At 46.8% G+C, this 18,619-nt stretch overlaps 1 protein-coding gene across 1 annotated transcript in view; it reads right to left on the bottom strand.

The window, feature by feature from the left end:
* Positions 1-18,619, bottom strand: part of LOC124621817 — a 524,408-nt gene that overhangs the window by 85,658 nt on the left and 420,131 nt on the right. The window contains exon 4 of the mRNA XM_047147256.1: positions 3,992-5,457. Within this exon, the coding sequence (XP_047003212.1) occupies positions 3,992-5,457 (1,466 nt within the window). The remainder of the gene's footprint in view (positions 1-3,991; positions 5,458-18,619) is intronic.

The raw sequence follows: 18,619 nt of genomic DNA, 5'->3' as shown, positions 1-18,619 counted from the left end.
TGTAGTCGATTTAAATCAGGTGATGCTAAGGAAAGCAGATTAGGAAACAAGACGCATAAAGTTATAAAAGAGTTTTGCTATTTGGGCAGCAAAATAACTGATGATGGCGAAGTAGAGAGGATATAAAATGTAGACTGGCAATGGCAAGAAAATAGCTTCTAAAGAAGAGAAATTTATTAACAGGGAATATACACTCCTGGAAATGGAAAAAAGAACACATTGACACCGGTGTGTCAGACCCACCATACTTGCTCCGGACACTGCGAGAGGGCTGTACAAGCAATGATCACACGCACGCCACAGCGGACACACCAGGAACCGCGGTGTTGGCCGTCGAATGGCGCTAGCTGCGCAGCATTTGTGCACCGCCGCCGTCAGTGTCAGCCAGTTTGCCGTGGCATACGGAGCTCCATCGCAGTCTTTAACAATGGCAGCATGCCGCGACAGCGTGGACGTGAACCGTATGTGCAGTTGACGGACTTTGAGCGAGGGCGTATAGTGGGCATGTGGGAGGCCGGGTGGACGTACCGCCGAATTGCTCAACACGTGGGGCGTGAGGTCTCCACAGTACATCGATGTTGTCGCCAGTGGTCGGCGGAAGGTGCACGTGCCTGTCGACCTGGGACCGGACCGCAGCGACGCACGGATGCACGCCAACACCGTAGGATCCTACGCAGTGCCGTAGGGGACCGCACCGCCACTTCCCAGCAAATTAGGGACACTGTTGCTCCTGGGGTATCGGCGAGGACCATTCGCAACCGTCTCCATGAAGCTGGGCTACGGTCCCGCAAACCGTTAGGCCGTCTTCCGCCCACGCCCCAACATCGTGCAGCCCGCCTCCAGTGGTGTCGCGACAGGCGTGAATGGAGGGACGAATGGAGACGTGTCGTCTTCAGCGATGAGAGTCGCTTCTGCCTTGGTGCCAATGATGGTCGTATGCGTGTTTGGCGCCGTGCAGGTGAGCGCCACAATCAGGACTGCATACGACCGAGGCACACAGGGCCAACACCCGGCATCATGGTGTGGGGAGCGATCTCCTACACTGGCCGTACACCACTGGTGATCGTCGAGGGGACACTGAATAGTGCACGGTACATCCAAACCGTCATCGAACCCATCATTCTACCATTCCTAGACCGGCAAGGGAACTTGCTGTTCCAACAGGACAATGCACGTCCGCATGTATCCCGTGCCACCCAACGTGCTCTAGAAGGTGTAAGTCAACTACCCTGGCCAGTAAGATCTCCGGATCCGTCCCCCATTGAGCATGTTTGGGACTGGATGAAGCGTGGTCTCACGCGGTCTGCACGTCCAGCATGAACGCTGGTCCAACTGAGGCGCCAGGTGGAAATGGCATGGCAAGCCGTTCCACAGCACTACATCCAGCATCTCTACGATCGTCTCCATGGGAGAATAGCAGCCTGCACTGCTGCGAAAGGTGGATATACACTGTACTAGTGCCGACATTGTGAATGCTCTGTTGCCTGTGTCTATGTGCCTGTGGTTCTGTCAGTGTGATCATGTGATGTATCTGACCCCAGGAATGTGTCAATAAAGTTTCCCCTTCCTGGGACAATGAATTCGCGGTGTTCTTATTTCAATTTCCAGGAGTGTAGATTTATGTGTTACGAAGTCTCTTCTGAAGGCATTTGTCTGGAGTGTAGTCATGCACGTAAGTGAAACGTGGACGATAAACAGTTCAGACAAAAAGAGAATAGAAGCTTTCGGAATGTTGTGCTACAGATGAACGTTGAAGATCAGGTGAGTCGATCACGTAACTAATGAGGAAGTGGTGAACAGAACTGGGAGATAAAGAGATGAATGAAGTAAGCAGATTCAGAAGAATGTGGGCTTCAACAGCTATGTGAAGTTGAATAGGCTTGCACAGGATAGAGTAGCATGGAGAGCTGCATTAAACCAGTCTTTGGGCTGAAGGCCACAAAAACAACAACAAATCGTAACATAAATTAGCTAATATACTTTCTTGTAGCATAAGGATTTATATGTAGTATAAAACAAATTAAAATTTAGATGCACATGTGGCTCAATAAGATAGTGCTAAACTATCGGTATAAGGGTTCCTTTTTCCATACACAGCTGGCTCCAGGGTTTATTCTGTCATAGATTTTTTCACCTGAGGAATAATTTGCTAGTGTGAAGAATGTCAAGCTCCACCGTGAGATCCACGATAAAGTGTAGGTTTCCCTATAACTGGCTGGGTTGGAAGATTCAAAGGTCGGAGGAAGGTAACAGCTTACCGCTTCCAGTACGATGATACAGGTCAAGTGAAGCACTGCAGTGTCCGAACCAACTTTTGGGTTCAGGTTAAGAGTCTTCGGAGTATTTCTCGGCGGCATGCCTCAATAAACTCTTCTCGATTGCGAAAAGCGCGTTGTAGCTCGCAGTAGCTCCGGTCCGCAGTGGGACTAGTGAAGTCACGTGGCCCCAGGGGACGGCGCCACATTTTAAACTGCCGTCCCTGACTTCCTACGAGCGCCATGCATCCGTCTTTGCTTTCGTTCTATATCCAAAGCGGTCCTGAACACATCAGTAGACAGAGCAAAGATTGTTTCTGATGAGGACCACCTCCAGTCTGAATTGCAGGATTTGAGACGCTTGTTCAGAGGGAATGGTTACAGAAAGGGTGACATTTCTAAATCTTTTTGGTGCCACCGACGAAGGAGGTCTTGTGAATCGGCCGGATGCATTCCTGGCGTACTGTGGAGCAAAGAGCAGCAAGTTAGGACGCTTGTTGAAGAGGCTTGGTGTGAGACTAATGTTCCGGTCCACCTCCCAAGCAAGATACTAGATACGTTACCCCACTATTAAAGACGATTTAGCTCTTCGAGTAGCCGGTACGTATGGTGTCCTGGAATGTTGTACTGAAAACAAGCAAGATATTAAACGAAAGGTTGATAAGTCGGCCATAGCTGAGCGTCACCTGAAAAATGGACGTAAAATACAACTTGAAGAGAGTCTTAGTCCGTGCGTCATCACACTCGGATTCTGTTATAGAGGACGCGACAGATATTAAGTTTAACAGCAAATATTTTAACAGAGATAGGGGGTACACTTTTAGTAGCACATGGGGCGGATTCTGGATATTGAACGAAGGCGAAGGCGGATCCTTGATGCTTGTAGGGACGCGGGAGTGGCAGTTTCAAACGTGGCGTTAACCCACCGCGGATGTGACGTCGTTGGTCCCACAGTGGACTGGAGCTGCTGCGAACTGCGAAACTCGCTTTCCATGAACGTGTCACTTCGGCTCTTTGATTTGTGACAGATGTTGCAATCATGCCAATATAAGGGGAACATCATACCAGTCCTGGTAGCTGGAGGTTTCTTACTACTGATGACGATGGCGCAGGTTGCCGTCAAAAGCTTGAGTGTTTTATCCGAAATGATGCGGCTTATAAACCTGGAAAAGTTTCTTCAGTTTTAGGTTTTGACATTTGATAATAATAAGTCACTGTAAATTTATTATTTTTATAGTTTTCAAGCTGAAACTTCATTCTCAAGAGCTACATTCGTGTCTGTAGCAGGGTGTGTGAAGAAGTTACGGAAACAGAACAGATGTTCACTATTTATTTATTTTTTATTTATTTTAACTTTGAGAAAACTGCGGTTCGCGTGAAACGTAATGCATACATAACTATACATGTGGATTTCTGAGAACCTTCTTTCGTCCACAGTATATTTTCCGTCTGTGTCAGCAAAATATGCTAACTTACACATACTGAGATACTAGTTAATAATGTAGTCTTTTGATAGCTTATCGCTTTGTGCCCTTTGAAACATAATCTTCCTCATTATGTCTGCAAACGTCTTCTAATTGACTTGCGAGATGATAACGTCTTAAGTCTGAGTGAAGATAGGAGTACTAGTGAAACATTGTATTACATCAGCTGAACATTTCGAATAACGAAGCTCGAGAAGAATGTACAGAGAGCTGGAGGGACAACAGAAAGCTAACAAATATTGCAGAACAAACCTTGCTGGCTCCATCGTGAGCAGTCGCCTCTGTCGTCTGAGGGCCATTTGTTGCTGACTTAACCATGACACCCGGCGTGGTATCTTCAAGTTCCTGATGAACAGGATCCACAAGCTGGGACCGAAGTAATGTTCTCGAGTCCACAGGCGAAGCAGCCGCGGCAGTGTTACTGTTGCGTACAGTGACTTTGGAACCCAGTCCTCCTGCGACTTGAGAGGGTCCCGGTGTGGGATCCTCAAGCTCCTGTCGTACCGGATCTACCAGGCGACTAATCTTCGCATTAGATACAACTTCACTTCCAATAGCAGTGGGAGGGTACGTCACATCAGCTGTCACTGAAGGACTTCCAGAACGACTTGTAGTAGTTACTTTTACCCGGCCAGCAGAAGGCAAAAAGCCCGGGGCAGTGTCTTCCAGTTCCTGGTGGACTGTGTCAACTGGATGAGGCCGGTGCAAGACCTTAGAATCAGCAGCGGGTTCACCAAACTCTGCTTTATGGTTGCTCGATGGAGGTTCTAAATGTGTCTGATGAGCCGACTGAGGTTCTGAAGCTTGGCCAAGAATAGTATCCTGAAGCACCGGTTCTGCAACCTGTGATCGAATAAGATTACTTGGAAGGGAAACGGAGCGGCCACTAGGAATAGCGGATGGATGTATAACACCTTCAGACACTATCTTCATTACTGGCTTCCTTGTGGTTGAAGCTGCTACTGTGTCTGTTTCGCCAGGATTGTCATGTTGTTCCACCCGAATGTCTGTTCCAGCTGCATCCTGTGCTTGCAAGCTGGCAGACATTGGAGAACCTTCATTGACTCGAGCAGCTGGGGGGAACGTGTCGTCCGACATTGGAACCTTCTGATCAGAAAAGGCGTGTGTTGCCATCGGAGGCTGAGTCACTATATTTCTGGAACCAGATTGAGTAGCTTCTGATTTTCGGTCAACGTAGGGCTGAACTGTGGTTGGACTGCCCTTGTCTGGACCCAATATCGACCCCAGATTGGCATTCTCGTCTTCAGATTCCGGCTTCATATACCTCGACGTCGGCGAATTTTCATTACTTTGGAGGCCTGGTGGTCTACTGACGTCTTTCTTAACAGTCTCCCCCTCTGGAACTTGGAATGTAGAAGAGGCTGTCTGTGCTTCCATATCATCTTGAGCGAGAGCGCTGTCTTTCTGCTTGCTGTCGCTCTCCGTTTCTTCTTTCGCAGAGTGTACAAACCCGGACTTTTTCCAGCCATAACTTGTGACAGATTCTGTGGGAGATGCTTCTGTGGCCTGCTTGAGTGGCTCTACTTGGGCGCCGTTGGGGTTTTCCGGAAGAGCGGCGCCTTGGACGGCACTCCCAAGAGTTTCTGCACGAACGACAGAGCCCGCACCAGCACCATCGAGATCAAGTCGATTACCACCCTTGCTGCTTGCATTTGCGCCACCGCCTGGCGCTGGAAGCTCGGCCGCGTTGCTGGCGCCTGTGAAAAGAAAGTGTTGTTTCAGTCGGTATAATGGCACAATTTGCTCTAAGCGTAGAATAAAGGTAAGGCTCCAGAGATACAACATACATTTCCAGAACGAATTTTCACTCTGTAGCTGAGTGTGAGGTGTTTTGAAACTTCCTGGCAGATTACAACTGTGTGCTGGAATTGGAGTCGAACCCGGAACCTTTGTCTTTCACAGACTGAATTATCCAGCCATGACTCACGACCCAGTCCTTAAGGTCCGACACACAGCTTTCATCAGCAAAAATGTTTCATTGCTACATTTACTGTTCTGAGAGGCTCACTCATGTAGGAGGTACTTAACTGATGAGACGAAGCATTGTGACACGGTCTACCTCGAGAATGAATGACGTAGACCACTGTTGTAAACCACTTTGACAAGAGGTAGGCTGTTACGACGCGGCGCCTGGAAACCAGTATCTCGGAAACGGCGAAGCTGGTCGGCTATTTGCGGGCCACTCTCGTAAGCATCTACAGAGCGTGGTTCAAGGACGGTGAAACCACGTGTAGGCAACTAGGTGTTGGACGTCCACCCTTCATCACAGAACTGGAAGGTTGGAGACTTTCCAGGACTGTAACGCAAGATAGGTGACGGTTTGTGGCAGATCTGATGACAGAGTTTTCTGGTTTGGGCACGTTCCGGAGCACACCTTTCAGCGCTTGTTGAACATGGGACTCTGAAGCAGATGACCTCTACAACTGCAGTGGGTACTTTGTGGTACCATCAGCAGACGCTATCACATAGGGGGCATCGTTCCACTATATGAAGTTGGCAGTAGCAGTTATGTAAGTTACCGGGTAAAGTAGCCAAATGTGACCGCTTCTTTCAACCGCCGGCCACTTGAGGGACACGCTCTCTTGGATCGGTGACTCAAGCGCCACACGCCACGCCGATAAGAGGCCGCCGCAAGCAGCTTCCAGTCTCCAGTGTATGGGCTCCAGCGTTATAGCTGCGCATTCGAGTCTCCAGAGTCTTCAGTCTTCGATCTACTCCGAAGTCAGCTTAGTTGAGATAAAGTAGCGAGTACAAGTATACAGACTCAGGCCTCTGATTCATATTAAAGTTCAAATAGGGCTTTATATTAGTGTCGGGATCTGTACACACTTCAAGGAGCTATCTGGATTTATATCAGGACATTCAGACGAATCGTCATATCAAGCATACAGTGTATCTGTTTCTGAATCTACACTACTGGCCATTAAAATTGCTACACCACGAAGATGACGTGGTACAGACGCGAAATTTAACCTACAGGAAGAAGATGCTGTGATATGCAAATGATTAGCTTTTCAGAACATTCACACAAGGTTGGCGCCGGTGGCGACACCTACAACGTGCTGACATGAGGAAAGTTTCCAACCGATTTCTCATACACAAACAGCAGTTGACCGGCGTTGCCTGGTGAAACGTTGTTTTGATGCTTCGTGTAAGGAGGAGAAATGCGTACCATCGCGGTTCCGACTTTGATAAAGGTCGGATTGTTGCCTATCGCAATTGCGGTTTAACGTATCGCGACACTGCTGCTCGCGTTGGTCGAGATCCAATGACTATTAGCAGAATATGGAATCGGTGGGTTCAGGAGGGTATTACGGAACGCCGTGCTGGATCCCAACGGCCTCGTATCACTAGCAGTCGAGATGACAGGCACTCTGTCCGCATGGCTGTAACGGATCGTGCAGCCACGTCTCGATCCCTGAGTCGACAGATGGGACGTTTGCAAGACAACAACCATCTGCACGAACAGTTCGACGACGTTTGCAGCAGCATGGACCATCAGCTCAGAGACCATGGTTGCGGTTACCCTTGACGCTGCATCACAGACAGGAGCGCCTGCGATGGTGTACGCAACGACGAACCTGGGTGCACGAATGGCAAAACGTCATTTTTTTCGGATGAATCAGGTTCTGTTTACTGCATCATGATGGTCGCATCCGTGTTTGGCGACATCGCGGTGAACGCACATTGGAAGCGTGTATTCGTCATCGCCATACTGGCGTATCATCCGGCGTGATGGTATGGGGTGCCATTGGTTACAATTCTCGGTCACCTCTTGTTCGCATTGACGGCACTTTGAACAGCGGACGTTGCATTTCAGATGTATTACGACCCGTGGCTCTAACCTTCACTCGATCCCTGCGAAACCCTACATTTCAGCAGGATAATGCACGACCGCATGTTGCAGGTCCTGTACGGGCCTTTCTGGATACACAAAATGTTGGACTGCTGTCCTGGCCAGCACATTCTCCAGATCTCTCACCAATTGACAACGTCTGGTCAGTGGTGGCCGAGCAACTGGCTCGTCACAATACGCCAGTCACTACTGTTGATGACCTGTGGTATCGTGTGGCAGCTGTACACGCGATGCAAGCTCTGTTTGACTCAATGCCCAGGCGTATCAAGGCCGTTATTACGGCCAGAGGTGGTTGTTCTGGGTACTGATTTCTCAGGATCTATGCACGCAAATTGCATGAAAATGTAATCAAATGTCAGTTCTAGTATAATATATTTGTCCAATGAATACCCGTTTATCATCTGCATTTCTTCTTGGTGTAGCAATTTTAATGGCCAGTAGTGTAGGAATTCATGCATGCCTGTTATGCAGACAAACTTCCTTTAAACGCCCAAACCTGTTTCAGCGCTCTTGCGTCCTCATCAGTGTGTACATTCGTTCAGTTTTGAAATATGACACACTAGTTTTAAGTAAAAATTATTATAACGAAATTAGCCGAAAACACCGTATACCGTTATAGAGAGCAGCAGTGTAAACTCTGTAGTCTGTGAAGTTCAGAACTGTAACTTGCGGGAGTAGTATATATAGCGTTAGTTCGTGTATTTCCGTAACACATCAGGACAGATACTACGTGTTCGTAGAACATAGTGACGAAATATTTTTTCTCAGCAAAATTATTCTTGTACATAAAATTATTTATTAAATCGCCAACCAAATTTACAAAAGCATTATTTAGTTGTAGATCGCAAGCTATACAGCAATGCACAGAAAGTCCTGCAGAATCTAACAATCTAAACAGTCAGACAAAAAATGAATTACGCAGAAGACATAGCCGGATCGCAATTTAGCTTTGTACAAGTACAAACCATCTGCGGATATGTAAATGATCAGAGTTGCAATTCTCTGCAATAAAACGCCCACAACAATGCATGAGGAATGTTCGCGCTCAATGTTGTTACCAGGTCTGGTAGAGTATATGAGAGGCTTGAACAGTGTCAGATGTTGAATGATCATTGTTAAGGACACGATGATGCTACGTACTCGTGCAAGACAGTGTTATTGTCACACCTGACAGTTTGAAAGGGGCCTCATTATGGGTTTCCATTTGGCTGGCCGGTCCATCTGTCGGAAATCACAGTGGCGCGTAGAAAACATGAAAACATTAATAAAGTACAACACATTTATTTACCATGAAAAGTGTTGTACAGCAAAGAAACGTGAGGGCAGACATACAGGTCGTCAAGGTTCTGGTCGACCAAATCTGACCACCACGAGGGAGAAATGCCGTACTGTACACCAAACAAATCGCATTCCCTTCATATCTCCGTTGCCATCCGAGCGCAAGTAACGGACTCCCTGCAGCAGTCCGCGTCACCCTCCATTGCCGATCGGAGACTAGCAGCAACTAGACTAGGGAGAGATCCTACTGCTACAGTTTTTAGAGACGTACAGCAGAGTTACTCCTGGTGTCATTAAGTGGGAGCCATCGGATAGGATTTCAGGTCACGGCTGGTGGTGTCTGAGGGAACTTAGATTGGCACAACGGTACGCCACAGACGTCGTACCTCCGCAGGTGTTACCTCTCACGCGAAGGCATCATGGTGCCATTTTTCAACAGGACAGTGCTCGTCCGCACGCGGCACGTGTCTCTATGACTTGTCTGCGTCATGTTGATTTACTTTCATGGCCAGCAAGATCTCCAGGTCTGACCCCAATACAACATATGTGGGACCAGATCGGATGCCAACTCCCTTCCAGTTCAGGGATCCAAGATGTCAAGGACCAGTTATAGCAATGGCTCTACAGCATGCTTCAGGAGAGGTTACAACTTTGTGACACCATTCCTAACCGAGTTAGTGCACTCATCCAGGTCAGAGTGGGTGCAGCACCGAACTGATAAGTAGACTCTTACAGTTAAGTTCTCTGTAAATTTGACTCGAGTTTGTAATCACTGAAATAACGCCACATACTCAGTCAGACCGGGATTTTTTCTCCTTCCCTTCTGGGTGCTTCACTTTTTTTGTCAGGCAACGTATAAAATAAAGGAATAATCATAACACATATAAAATGTAGTCATTTTTTTCTGTTTTTGGTCGTTCCTTAGTTGCTTCAAAATTCGTTGATGTATATTCCATCTATGCAACTAATTGAAGACAGTTTGTTTATTGCCATACGTGGTTTGCTTCTTTTAGTTGTGGAACATCTTCAGTGGTGACTTCCTGCGCTGTTAACCCATATGTGTTTCTGGAGATATGTTCATTAGTCTCAATGCTCCTGTTGGCCGATTTCCGGCGTTCTATCATCCACATTTGATTCATCACATTGCATACATCACTTGTCCTTTACATTTTGTGTTCAACATGTCACTCTGAAAAGCATTTCACAAAATAAATCTGTCTCTTTTGCCGGTGTGAAAAACCATCATATTTGCTGGTAATCTGTTGCTCGTATACAGTATACACTCCATACAACATTCCAAAGAAATAGTTTCAGAACATATAAAATGGGGGATAGGAAACAAACCTGTCAGTCCTTCTTACCTACTGCTTCCACGTCCTATCCTTCTACTGCAGTCTGATTCCTGTAGAAGTCTTAAATACTCGTATAATCTTTCGCTACTTTATCCCCAATAGTTTCAAAATTACAAAGAGTGTATTCTAGTCAATATTGTAAAGTGATTTTTCTCAATCTACACATGCTACAAACGTGAAGTTTGTATTTCCTCAGTATACACAACTTGAGAAGAAAGTGAAGCGCCCAGTGAGGGAGGAAAAAACTAAATGAAACTTTAAGATGCAGAGGGTATTAGATGTTATTTCAGTGATTACAAAATCGAATAAAATGTACAGAGACCTGTGGTACTATGTGCCTACTTATCGGCATGTCTTTATAGTTCTCCCCACCACCACCACTTTCCCCCTGTGGCCTAGGTGCATGTACTGTTTCACGTGGGAAGAGCGTCGTAGAGCCACTATATCCTCTCCTGACATGTAACTGTTGAACTGGTGCTTGATATATGGGTTCTGGTATTGACTCAGCACCATGCAGACAGATCATCGAGACATGTGCCATGTGTGAACGAGCATTCTCCTATTGAAAAATGGCATCTTGATACTGTCACGTGATAACACTTGAGGATGCAGGATATCCACGACGTACAGTTGTGAAGTCGAAGTTCCTCAGTTGCTTCCAGCTATGACCTAAAATCGTACCTGATGGCTCCCCCCACTACGGCGCCAGAAGTAGCAGCGCTGTGCCTCTCCAAAACATTGGAAGAATGCGATCTCTTCCCAGATCGCCGACATACTTGCCAAAAATGGTCATCCTGGATAGTGCCGGACAGCGATTAGCCACTGAACACAATGTGACACCAGTCCATGCTTCCTGGTGACGGCACCACTCCAAATGCAGCCCTTTGTGTTGTTGTACAGCCTATGCATGGAATGGTAATTCCTTAGTCTGGCTGCTAGTAGTCCGTGACCAATGGTGCGACAGTCCTCTACTTGTTCTCAGACAGTAACCACAGATTCGTAGGGGCTGCAATGTGCTTGTTGTACAATAAAAGGCTATTCCCTCTTGCGGTGGTCAGACGTTGTCGACTGGGAGTCTGGTACCCCAGGCCGACAGCTTTGACAGCCCGCCAGAAGGCACGGACGTAGACGACAGCCGCACTCCTATAGTGTGTGAGCGCTGCTGTCGCCGCAACAGCGCTAAACGCGGGGCACGTGCCGTCCTGTCGGCACTCATGGTGATCCTATAAAGCGGCCAGCGCAGGGGTTCTGACCAGTTACAATCCAACACAAAGCCCACAACAGGCTCTGCCTCCTGAAAATCCTTCCAGCCGGATACGGGGTCTGCATCCTTCCACCATCGTTCACACCCACAAATTCTTGATCTGCCCCATCCTGTGTTATGCCGTTGCTTGGATTTCTGCTCCTCCCAGGTTCTATAACGCTCTCTAAACCCTCGAGCACCATGCACTCCACCTTCCGTCCCCCATGTGCACCCTATGTGACATCATCCCCTTCCCCCACCTTCTCCTTTTCCTTGAACACATCCCCACCCTGTATATTGCTCACCGACTCGATTCCCCTCCCCTCCCCCACACCCTGGTATCCACCTTCCTTCTGTCGCCGTGCCTTTACTATTGTGTCCCACCCTCTCCCAATCTCCACACCCTCCACCTCCTTTCCCAACGCAACTTCCACCACCTAGCCATCCTGGATGATGAACTTCGTCCTGACACCTACCCCTCCTACCAATTCTAACCCCACCTTCCTCCTGCCTCCCCCTCAGGACTCGCTCTCCTCCCCCTCTCTTCTCCTGAGCGGCTTTCCCCCTCCTGCACCCCCTCCCTCTCCTGTGCTCCCCTTCAGTGTCTCTGCACTCCCCCCTGCCTTTTGTTCCCTCTTCATCTTCCGCCCTGCCCTTCTCCTGCCCCTTGATGCGCCTCCTGCCCCCTTTTCCCCCCCCTCTTCCTCCCACTCCCCCAGCCTCCCCACCGCACCTTCCTCCCCTCTTTTTCCCTCCTCTCCAGCCTCCAGTCCCTCAATAGGTCCCTACCAGTGGTTTTTTATTCTTCATGAGTGCTACATTATTTCTAGTGGTTTTTTAAGTGTCATGCTCTGTTTGATTTTTATCCTGTGGCCGATTTTTAACTTGTGTTTGCCTCCAGTGTTTTTTTCAAGTGCACTTTGATTTGCCAGCTGTGTTCTTTTAACTTTATGTCGACTTTTTAACTGCCCCCAGGGCATGTCCCCTTTTCAGTGTACATTTTAATTCCCATCATCTCCATTTACTGTGTTTTTTATGTCCCCCTTTTTATCCCCCCCTTTTATGTAATCCCCCTTCTGTATTTTTGTAAAGCCAATTGGCTGAAGAGCAGTGGACTGTGCCGCTGCCAGCCCTCCCCTACACATATGAACTAGGGGAATGAAATTACAATAAAGAAAAGAAAAGAAAAAAAGGCTCTGACCGGCTCAGGACGCAGTTGTGTTCCAACAGCACTTGTGATCGCTTATCTATTCATCATTGCTCTGGTCGCTGATAGTCTGGCTACATTTTGGTATGCAATTTGGTTGTGCCCTCTGGGTTTGGTATTTCGCCATATGGTCTCTGTAATCAGATGTCCCTGTTGTGTGTGTCTGCTTTGTTCTGACGATTTCCTATTGACTTCGTCGGCCGGTGAGCTCCAGTCTCGCTCTGTTCTGTTACTAGAGGAACCATGACTGCCCTCACGTTCCCATGCAGTCTAACACTGGACCACTGTCACGTCGAAGTACCCCACAAACCTGGTTGTTCCACAAGTCGACCATCTGGCCAAATGGAGACCTACAATGAGGAGCCTTTCAAACTCTGTAAGATGCTGATAATGCTGTCGTATACCAGTATGTGACATTTCCGTGTCCTTCGTAGTGATCATTCTACACCTAATACTGTTCTCGCCTCTTACACAACCTACCAGGACTGCTAACAACACTAGTCGCCGTTGTATCTGTCACAGAGAACCGTGACTCTAATCATTTACCTATCCAATAGCGGTGTGCTCGTGTACGAAGTTACATTAACATCCAACGAGTCTTCTGGACGCTGTAACGGGACATATTCCTCTAGCAATACTTTTCCTCAACAACAGTTGTCGATATAAGTATTTTTATTCGAATTTTGGACAGCTCAATATTATCTTACTTGTTTTCCTGAAAACTTTCTCAAATTTTATACACAGTGTGTCATATTTCAAGCTAAAATTTATGAAAAGGAATCACTTTATAAAATATTTTAGTTTCGATGTTACAATCGACAAGTACGAGTTCTGAATGTGTAGTTAATTTTTTTTAGAAACATTTGAAATTACGAGTTATTTGCACACTTAAAATTTCTATTATTAATAACGCAATCCTGTACTGTTTACTACTTTTATTTCTGGCTTCATTTATGAAATAATAATAGAAATTAATAACGTAACGAAAACTAGTAGGAACTCATTTGTTAAGAAAAATTGTAAACCCTTTGAAATATTGTTGTTTCCGCAGAGCGTGAGAGTCGTAAACCTGCCTTTGACGTGATCGGACGTCTTTTTGTGTAAGAGGTGCGAACGATGTAAAATTTCGGCTTTGTTAAGGTTAAAAATCAAAATACTAAATGATATACTAAAATGTGAGAAAATCAGTAGAAAATATATTCACGTAAAAAATTCTGCAACATGAATCTTCCAATTTATTTAGTTCAAACCAACTGCGAGGACCTGATGTTAAATTTTTAGCTTCAAGAATCAGACCCCTAGCCAAGAAGAATTGAAGCCATTTCAACATGACAAGCTAAGTAAACGCAAAAGTTTATTGTGGTCTTCGCTCCTCTCAAATCTTCATAAAAGGCTTTGCTTATTAATTACTTGGACTGGACATTGTTTAATGTGGACAACAGATGGAAGAAGGAAGGAGGGGGGCAGATTACAAGGCTTCATTCTTTTGGCCAGCAATGTGTATGGAAACTGTCTCCTTTATTATACCAAACGTGGACGGTACGTTCAAACAACAATTGTCGGTATCCCTCTGCATAAGCCTAATTTTTTTCTGAATGTACCGCCACAGTCACAAGGGGTGATGTCTGCTGGAAGAAGTGAAATATTTCTTGACTCGGAAAGCGAGCTCCCGCCATTTCGTGAGTAAGAGCCTCATGCGCCACCACGCATTTCTTGTAGCATCTATCACTGGAAACATTTCTGTGATGCTTTCATGCTGATTAAACCGTGGCGAGCTGCTCCGCTCTTCTCTGAGTATCTTATATCTCTTGGGTTAATCCATCTTCTTATGGATCCCAGATCAAGAGACTATATTTCAAGTTGGTCAACCAAGTGTTGGTCAACTACTAAATCCGTCTTCTATCTTAACGCTTAGGGCACCTACTCCAAGATCAATTTCACTTCCTCTTCAACTGTTTCGAATCTCCAGTTTAAAATATTTCGCCAAAACCACTTCGTTACCAAACATATCATAGCATGGTAAAATCATACCATGCTGTTTCATAATATCCTTTTCCTCAGCCCTAGCATAATACTCTTCATCCATGATCCAACTCATCACAATATCCATGCTTATGTCCTAAACAAAACATTTCTACAACTGTATCACACATCCGCATGACACCGTACAACCTACACTGCACAAATAATCTCCATACTATAAACCGAGGCAGCACAGCAACTGGCTACCTCTGTAATATCTTCATCTTGCCACAACCATCCTGCCAAACACCTTATCCTTATCATTCACCTAAAAAATGTCTTGGTTAATTGCATCACCATTCTGCATCCAGCCCAATCACCTTATACTCTACTACTTCCTCTCCCACACTGCCTAGACTTTCACCATCTATATTATTGCCGCAGATCTTGACATCCATAGCCACTACCCTGCCGAACGTGGGGGGTGGCGTCGGTTTACTACTACCCTTCAAGTGACCAGAGTCCCACACCCCAGCACACCTGACCTGAGACTCCAATTCCGGTGTCATCCTCACCTCACCCAACATCCATGGACGCATTACTGAACGAGTCTGAATTAGATTGGCTACGATTATCTCGCCGCCCTTAACAAAATTCACTACAAACCAAGTCCACATCCTGGAATATCCCGACAAATTTATGCTAGACTCCTCGCGTACCAACTGGAATTCCTGCGGGGTCTTCATTCATACCCAGATAGAAAGACACTCAGTTACGCCGCAAAACCCAGATTACGTGTCCGTCACTGCACCCTTCAAGACAGCTTGTCTCAACTACTGCGATTATTCAGCTCTGTTGCAGTTGAAGCAGTACGGAATGAAAGGAAATAGGAGTAATCCGCTGAATTACAGACGTATATCACTGACGTCAATCTGCAGTAGTGTTTGGGAACATATACCGTGGTCGAAAATTATGAAATACTTCGATGAAAACGCAGTATTCGCAGATAGCACGGATTCAGGAAATGTCGTTTTTATGAAACACAACTAGCTCTTGATTCACACGAAGTAGTGAGTACTATCTACAGGAGAACTGAAATTGATTCCATGTTTCTAGACTGACGCCATTCTTCATGACGGGAAGTGTCGTGTAAAACAGAAGTGATATCTCCTCAAATAAGTTTTATAGGCCCTCTGTTGTTCCTAATCGACATACACAATTTAGTAGACTATCTGAAGAGCCGTTTTAGATCGTTTGCATATGATGCTGTCATTTACCATCTAGTAAGGTCATCAGAAGATCAAAACCTATTGCAAAATGATTTTGGCAAGACAGCTGTATTGCGTGAAAAGTGGCAATTAACTCTGAATAATGGAAAGTGTGATGTTATCCTACGAATACGAAAAGAAATCCCCTAAGTTTCAGTAACACGATAAATAACGCAAATCTAAAGGCTGTCAATTCAGTTAAATATATGTTGTTGTTGTTGTGGTCATCAGTGCTGAGACTGGTTTGATGCAGCTCTCCATGCTACTCTATCCTGTGCAAGCTTCTTCATCTCCCAGTACCTACTGCAACTTACATCCTTCTGAGTCTGCTTCGTGTATTCATCTCTTGGTCTCCCTCTACGATTTTTACCCTCCACGCTGCCCTCCAATATTAAATTGGTGATCCCTTGATGCCTACCAACCGATCCCTTCTTCTAGTCAAGTTGTGCCACAAACTCCTCTTCTCCCCAATTCTATTCAATACCACCTCATTAGTTATGTGATCTACCCATCTAATCTTCAGCATTCTTCTGTAGCACCACATTTCGAAAGCTTCTATTCTCTTCTTGTCCAAACTACACTCCTGGAAATGGAAAAACGAACACATTGACACCGGTGTGTCAGACCCACCATACTTGCTCCGGACACAGCGAGAGGGCTGTACAAGCAATGATCACACGCACGGCACAGCAGACACACCAGGAACCGCGGTGTTGGCCGTCGAATGGCGCTAGCTGCGCAACATTTGTGCACCGCCGCCGTCAGTGTCAGCCAGTTTGCCGTGGCATACGGAGTTCCATCGCAGTCTTTAACACTGGTAGCATGCCGCGACAGCGTGGACGTGAACCGTATGTGCAGTTGACGGACTTTGAGCGAGGGCGTATAGTGGGCATGCGGGAGGCCGGGTGGACGTACCGCCGAATTGCTCAACACGTGGGGCGTGAGGTCTCCACAGTACATCGATGTTGTCGCCAGTGGTCGGCGGAAGGTGCACGTGCCCGTCGACCTGGGACCGGACCGCAGCGACGCACGGATGCACGCCAAGATCGTAGGATCCTACGCAGTGCCGTAGGGGACCGCACCGCCACTTCCCAGCAAATTAGGGCCACTGTTGCTCCTGGGGTATCGGCGAGGACCATTCGCAACCGTCTCCATGAAGCTGGGCTACGGTCCCGCACACCGTTAGGCCGTCTTCCGCTCACGCCCCAACATCGTGCAGCCCGCCTCCAGTGGTGTCGCGACAGGCGTGAATGGAGGGACGAATGGAGACGTGTCGTCTTCCGCGATGAGAGTCGCTTCTGCCTTGGTGCCAATGGTGGTCGTATGCGTGTTTGGCGCCGTGCAGGTGAGCGCCACAATCAGGACTGCATACGACCGAGGCACACAGGGCCAACACCCGGCATCATGGTGTGGGGAGCGATCTCCTACACTGGCCGTACACCACTGGTGATCGTCGAGGGGACACTGAATAGTGCACGGTACATCCAAACCGTCATCGAACCCATCGTTCTACCATTCCTAGACCGGCAAGGGAACTTGCTGTTCCAACAGGACAATGCACGTCCGCATGTATCCCGTGCCACCCAACGTGCTCTAGAAGGTGTAAGTCAACTACCCTGGCCAGCAAGATCTCCGGATCTGTCCCCCATTGAGCATGTTTGGGACTGGATGAAGCGTCGTCTCACGCGGTCTGCACGTCCAGCACGAACGCTGGTCCAACTGAGGCGCCAGGTGGAAATGGCATGGCAAGCCGTTCCACAGGACTACATCCAGCATCTCTACGATCGTCTCCATGGGAGAATAGCAGCCTGCATTGCTGCGAAAGGTGGATATACACCGTACTAGTGCCGACATTGTGCATGCTCTGTTGCCTGTGTCTATGTGCCTGTGGTTCTGTCAGTGTGATCATGTGATGTATCTGACCCCAGGAATGTGTCAATAAAGTTTCCCCTTCCTGGGACAATGAATTCACGGTGTTCTTATTTCAATTTCCAGGAGTGTATTTATAGTCCATGTTTCACTTCCATACATGGCTACACTCCATTCAAATACTTTCAGAAACGACTTCCTGACACTTAAATCAATACTCGGTGTTAACAAATTTCTCTTTTGCAGAAACGCTTTCCTTGCCATTGTCAGTCTACATTTTATATCCTCTCTACTTCGACCATCATCAGTTATTTTGCTCCCCAAATAGCAAAACTCCTTTACTAATTTAAGTGTCTTATTTCCTAATCTAATTCCCTCAGCATCACCCGACTTAATGCCACTACATTCCATTATCCTCGTTTTGCTTTTGTTGATGTTCATCTTATATCCTCCTTTCAAGACACATATATAAGGCGCGATCAAAAGTTTACGTTTGAGGGCGTTGCTGCAGCGTATATGCAACATGGCGCAACTCGATGGAAGAATATAAGCACCTACATGTAGGCATGGGCTCACTATGGTATTCGTTTCTTTCCGACGTGCGAGTAGTGAATGGTGAAACGTGAACTATGGCGACGTTATTATTAAATACGTCCATACAGGAGCAACGTACTGTTATGATCTTCTTGGTTGCCGAAGGACAAACACCGGTAGATATCCATTACGGAATGAAGAACTTTTATGGAGTGCAATTAAGGTGAAGCGTCCGAGAAAACTTCGATAGGGAGTACTGCTGCTTCATAATAACGCACGTCCCCATATCG

The sequence above is a fragment of the Schistocerca americana genome, chromosome 7, assembly GCF_021461395.2.
Source record: "Schistocerca americana isolate TAMUIC-IGC-003095 chromosome 7, iqSchAmer2.1, whole genome shotgun sequence".
NCBI classification, from domain to species: Eukaryota; Metazoa; Arthropoda; class Insecta; order Orthoptera; family Acrididae; genus Schistocerca; species Schistocerca americana.
Note: the sequence above shows the minus strand (reverse complement) of the source record. Positions and strands in the feature narration are given on the sequence as shown.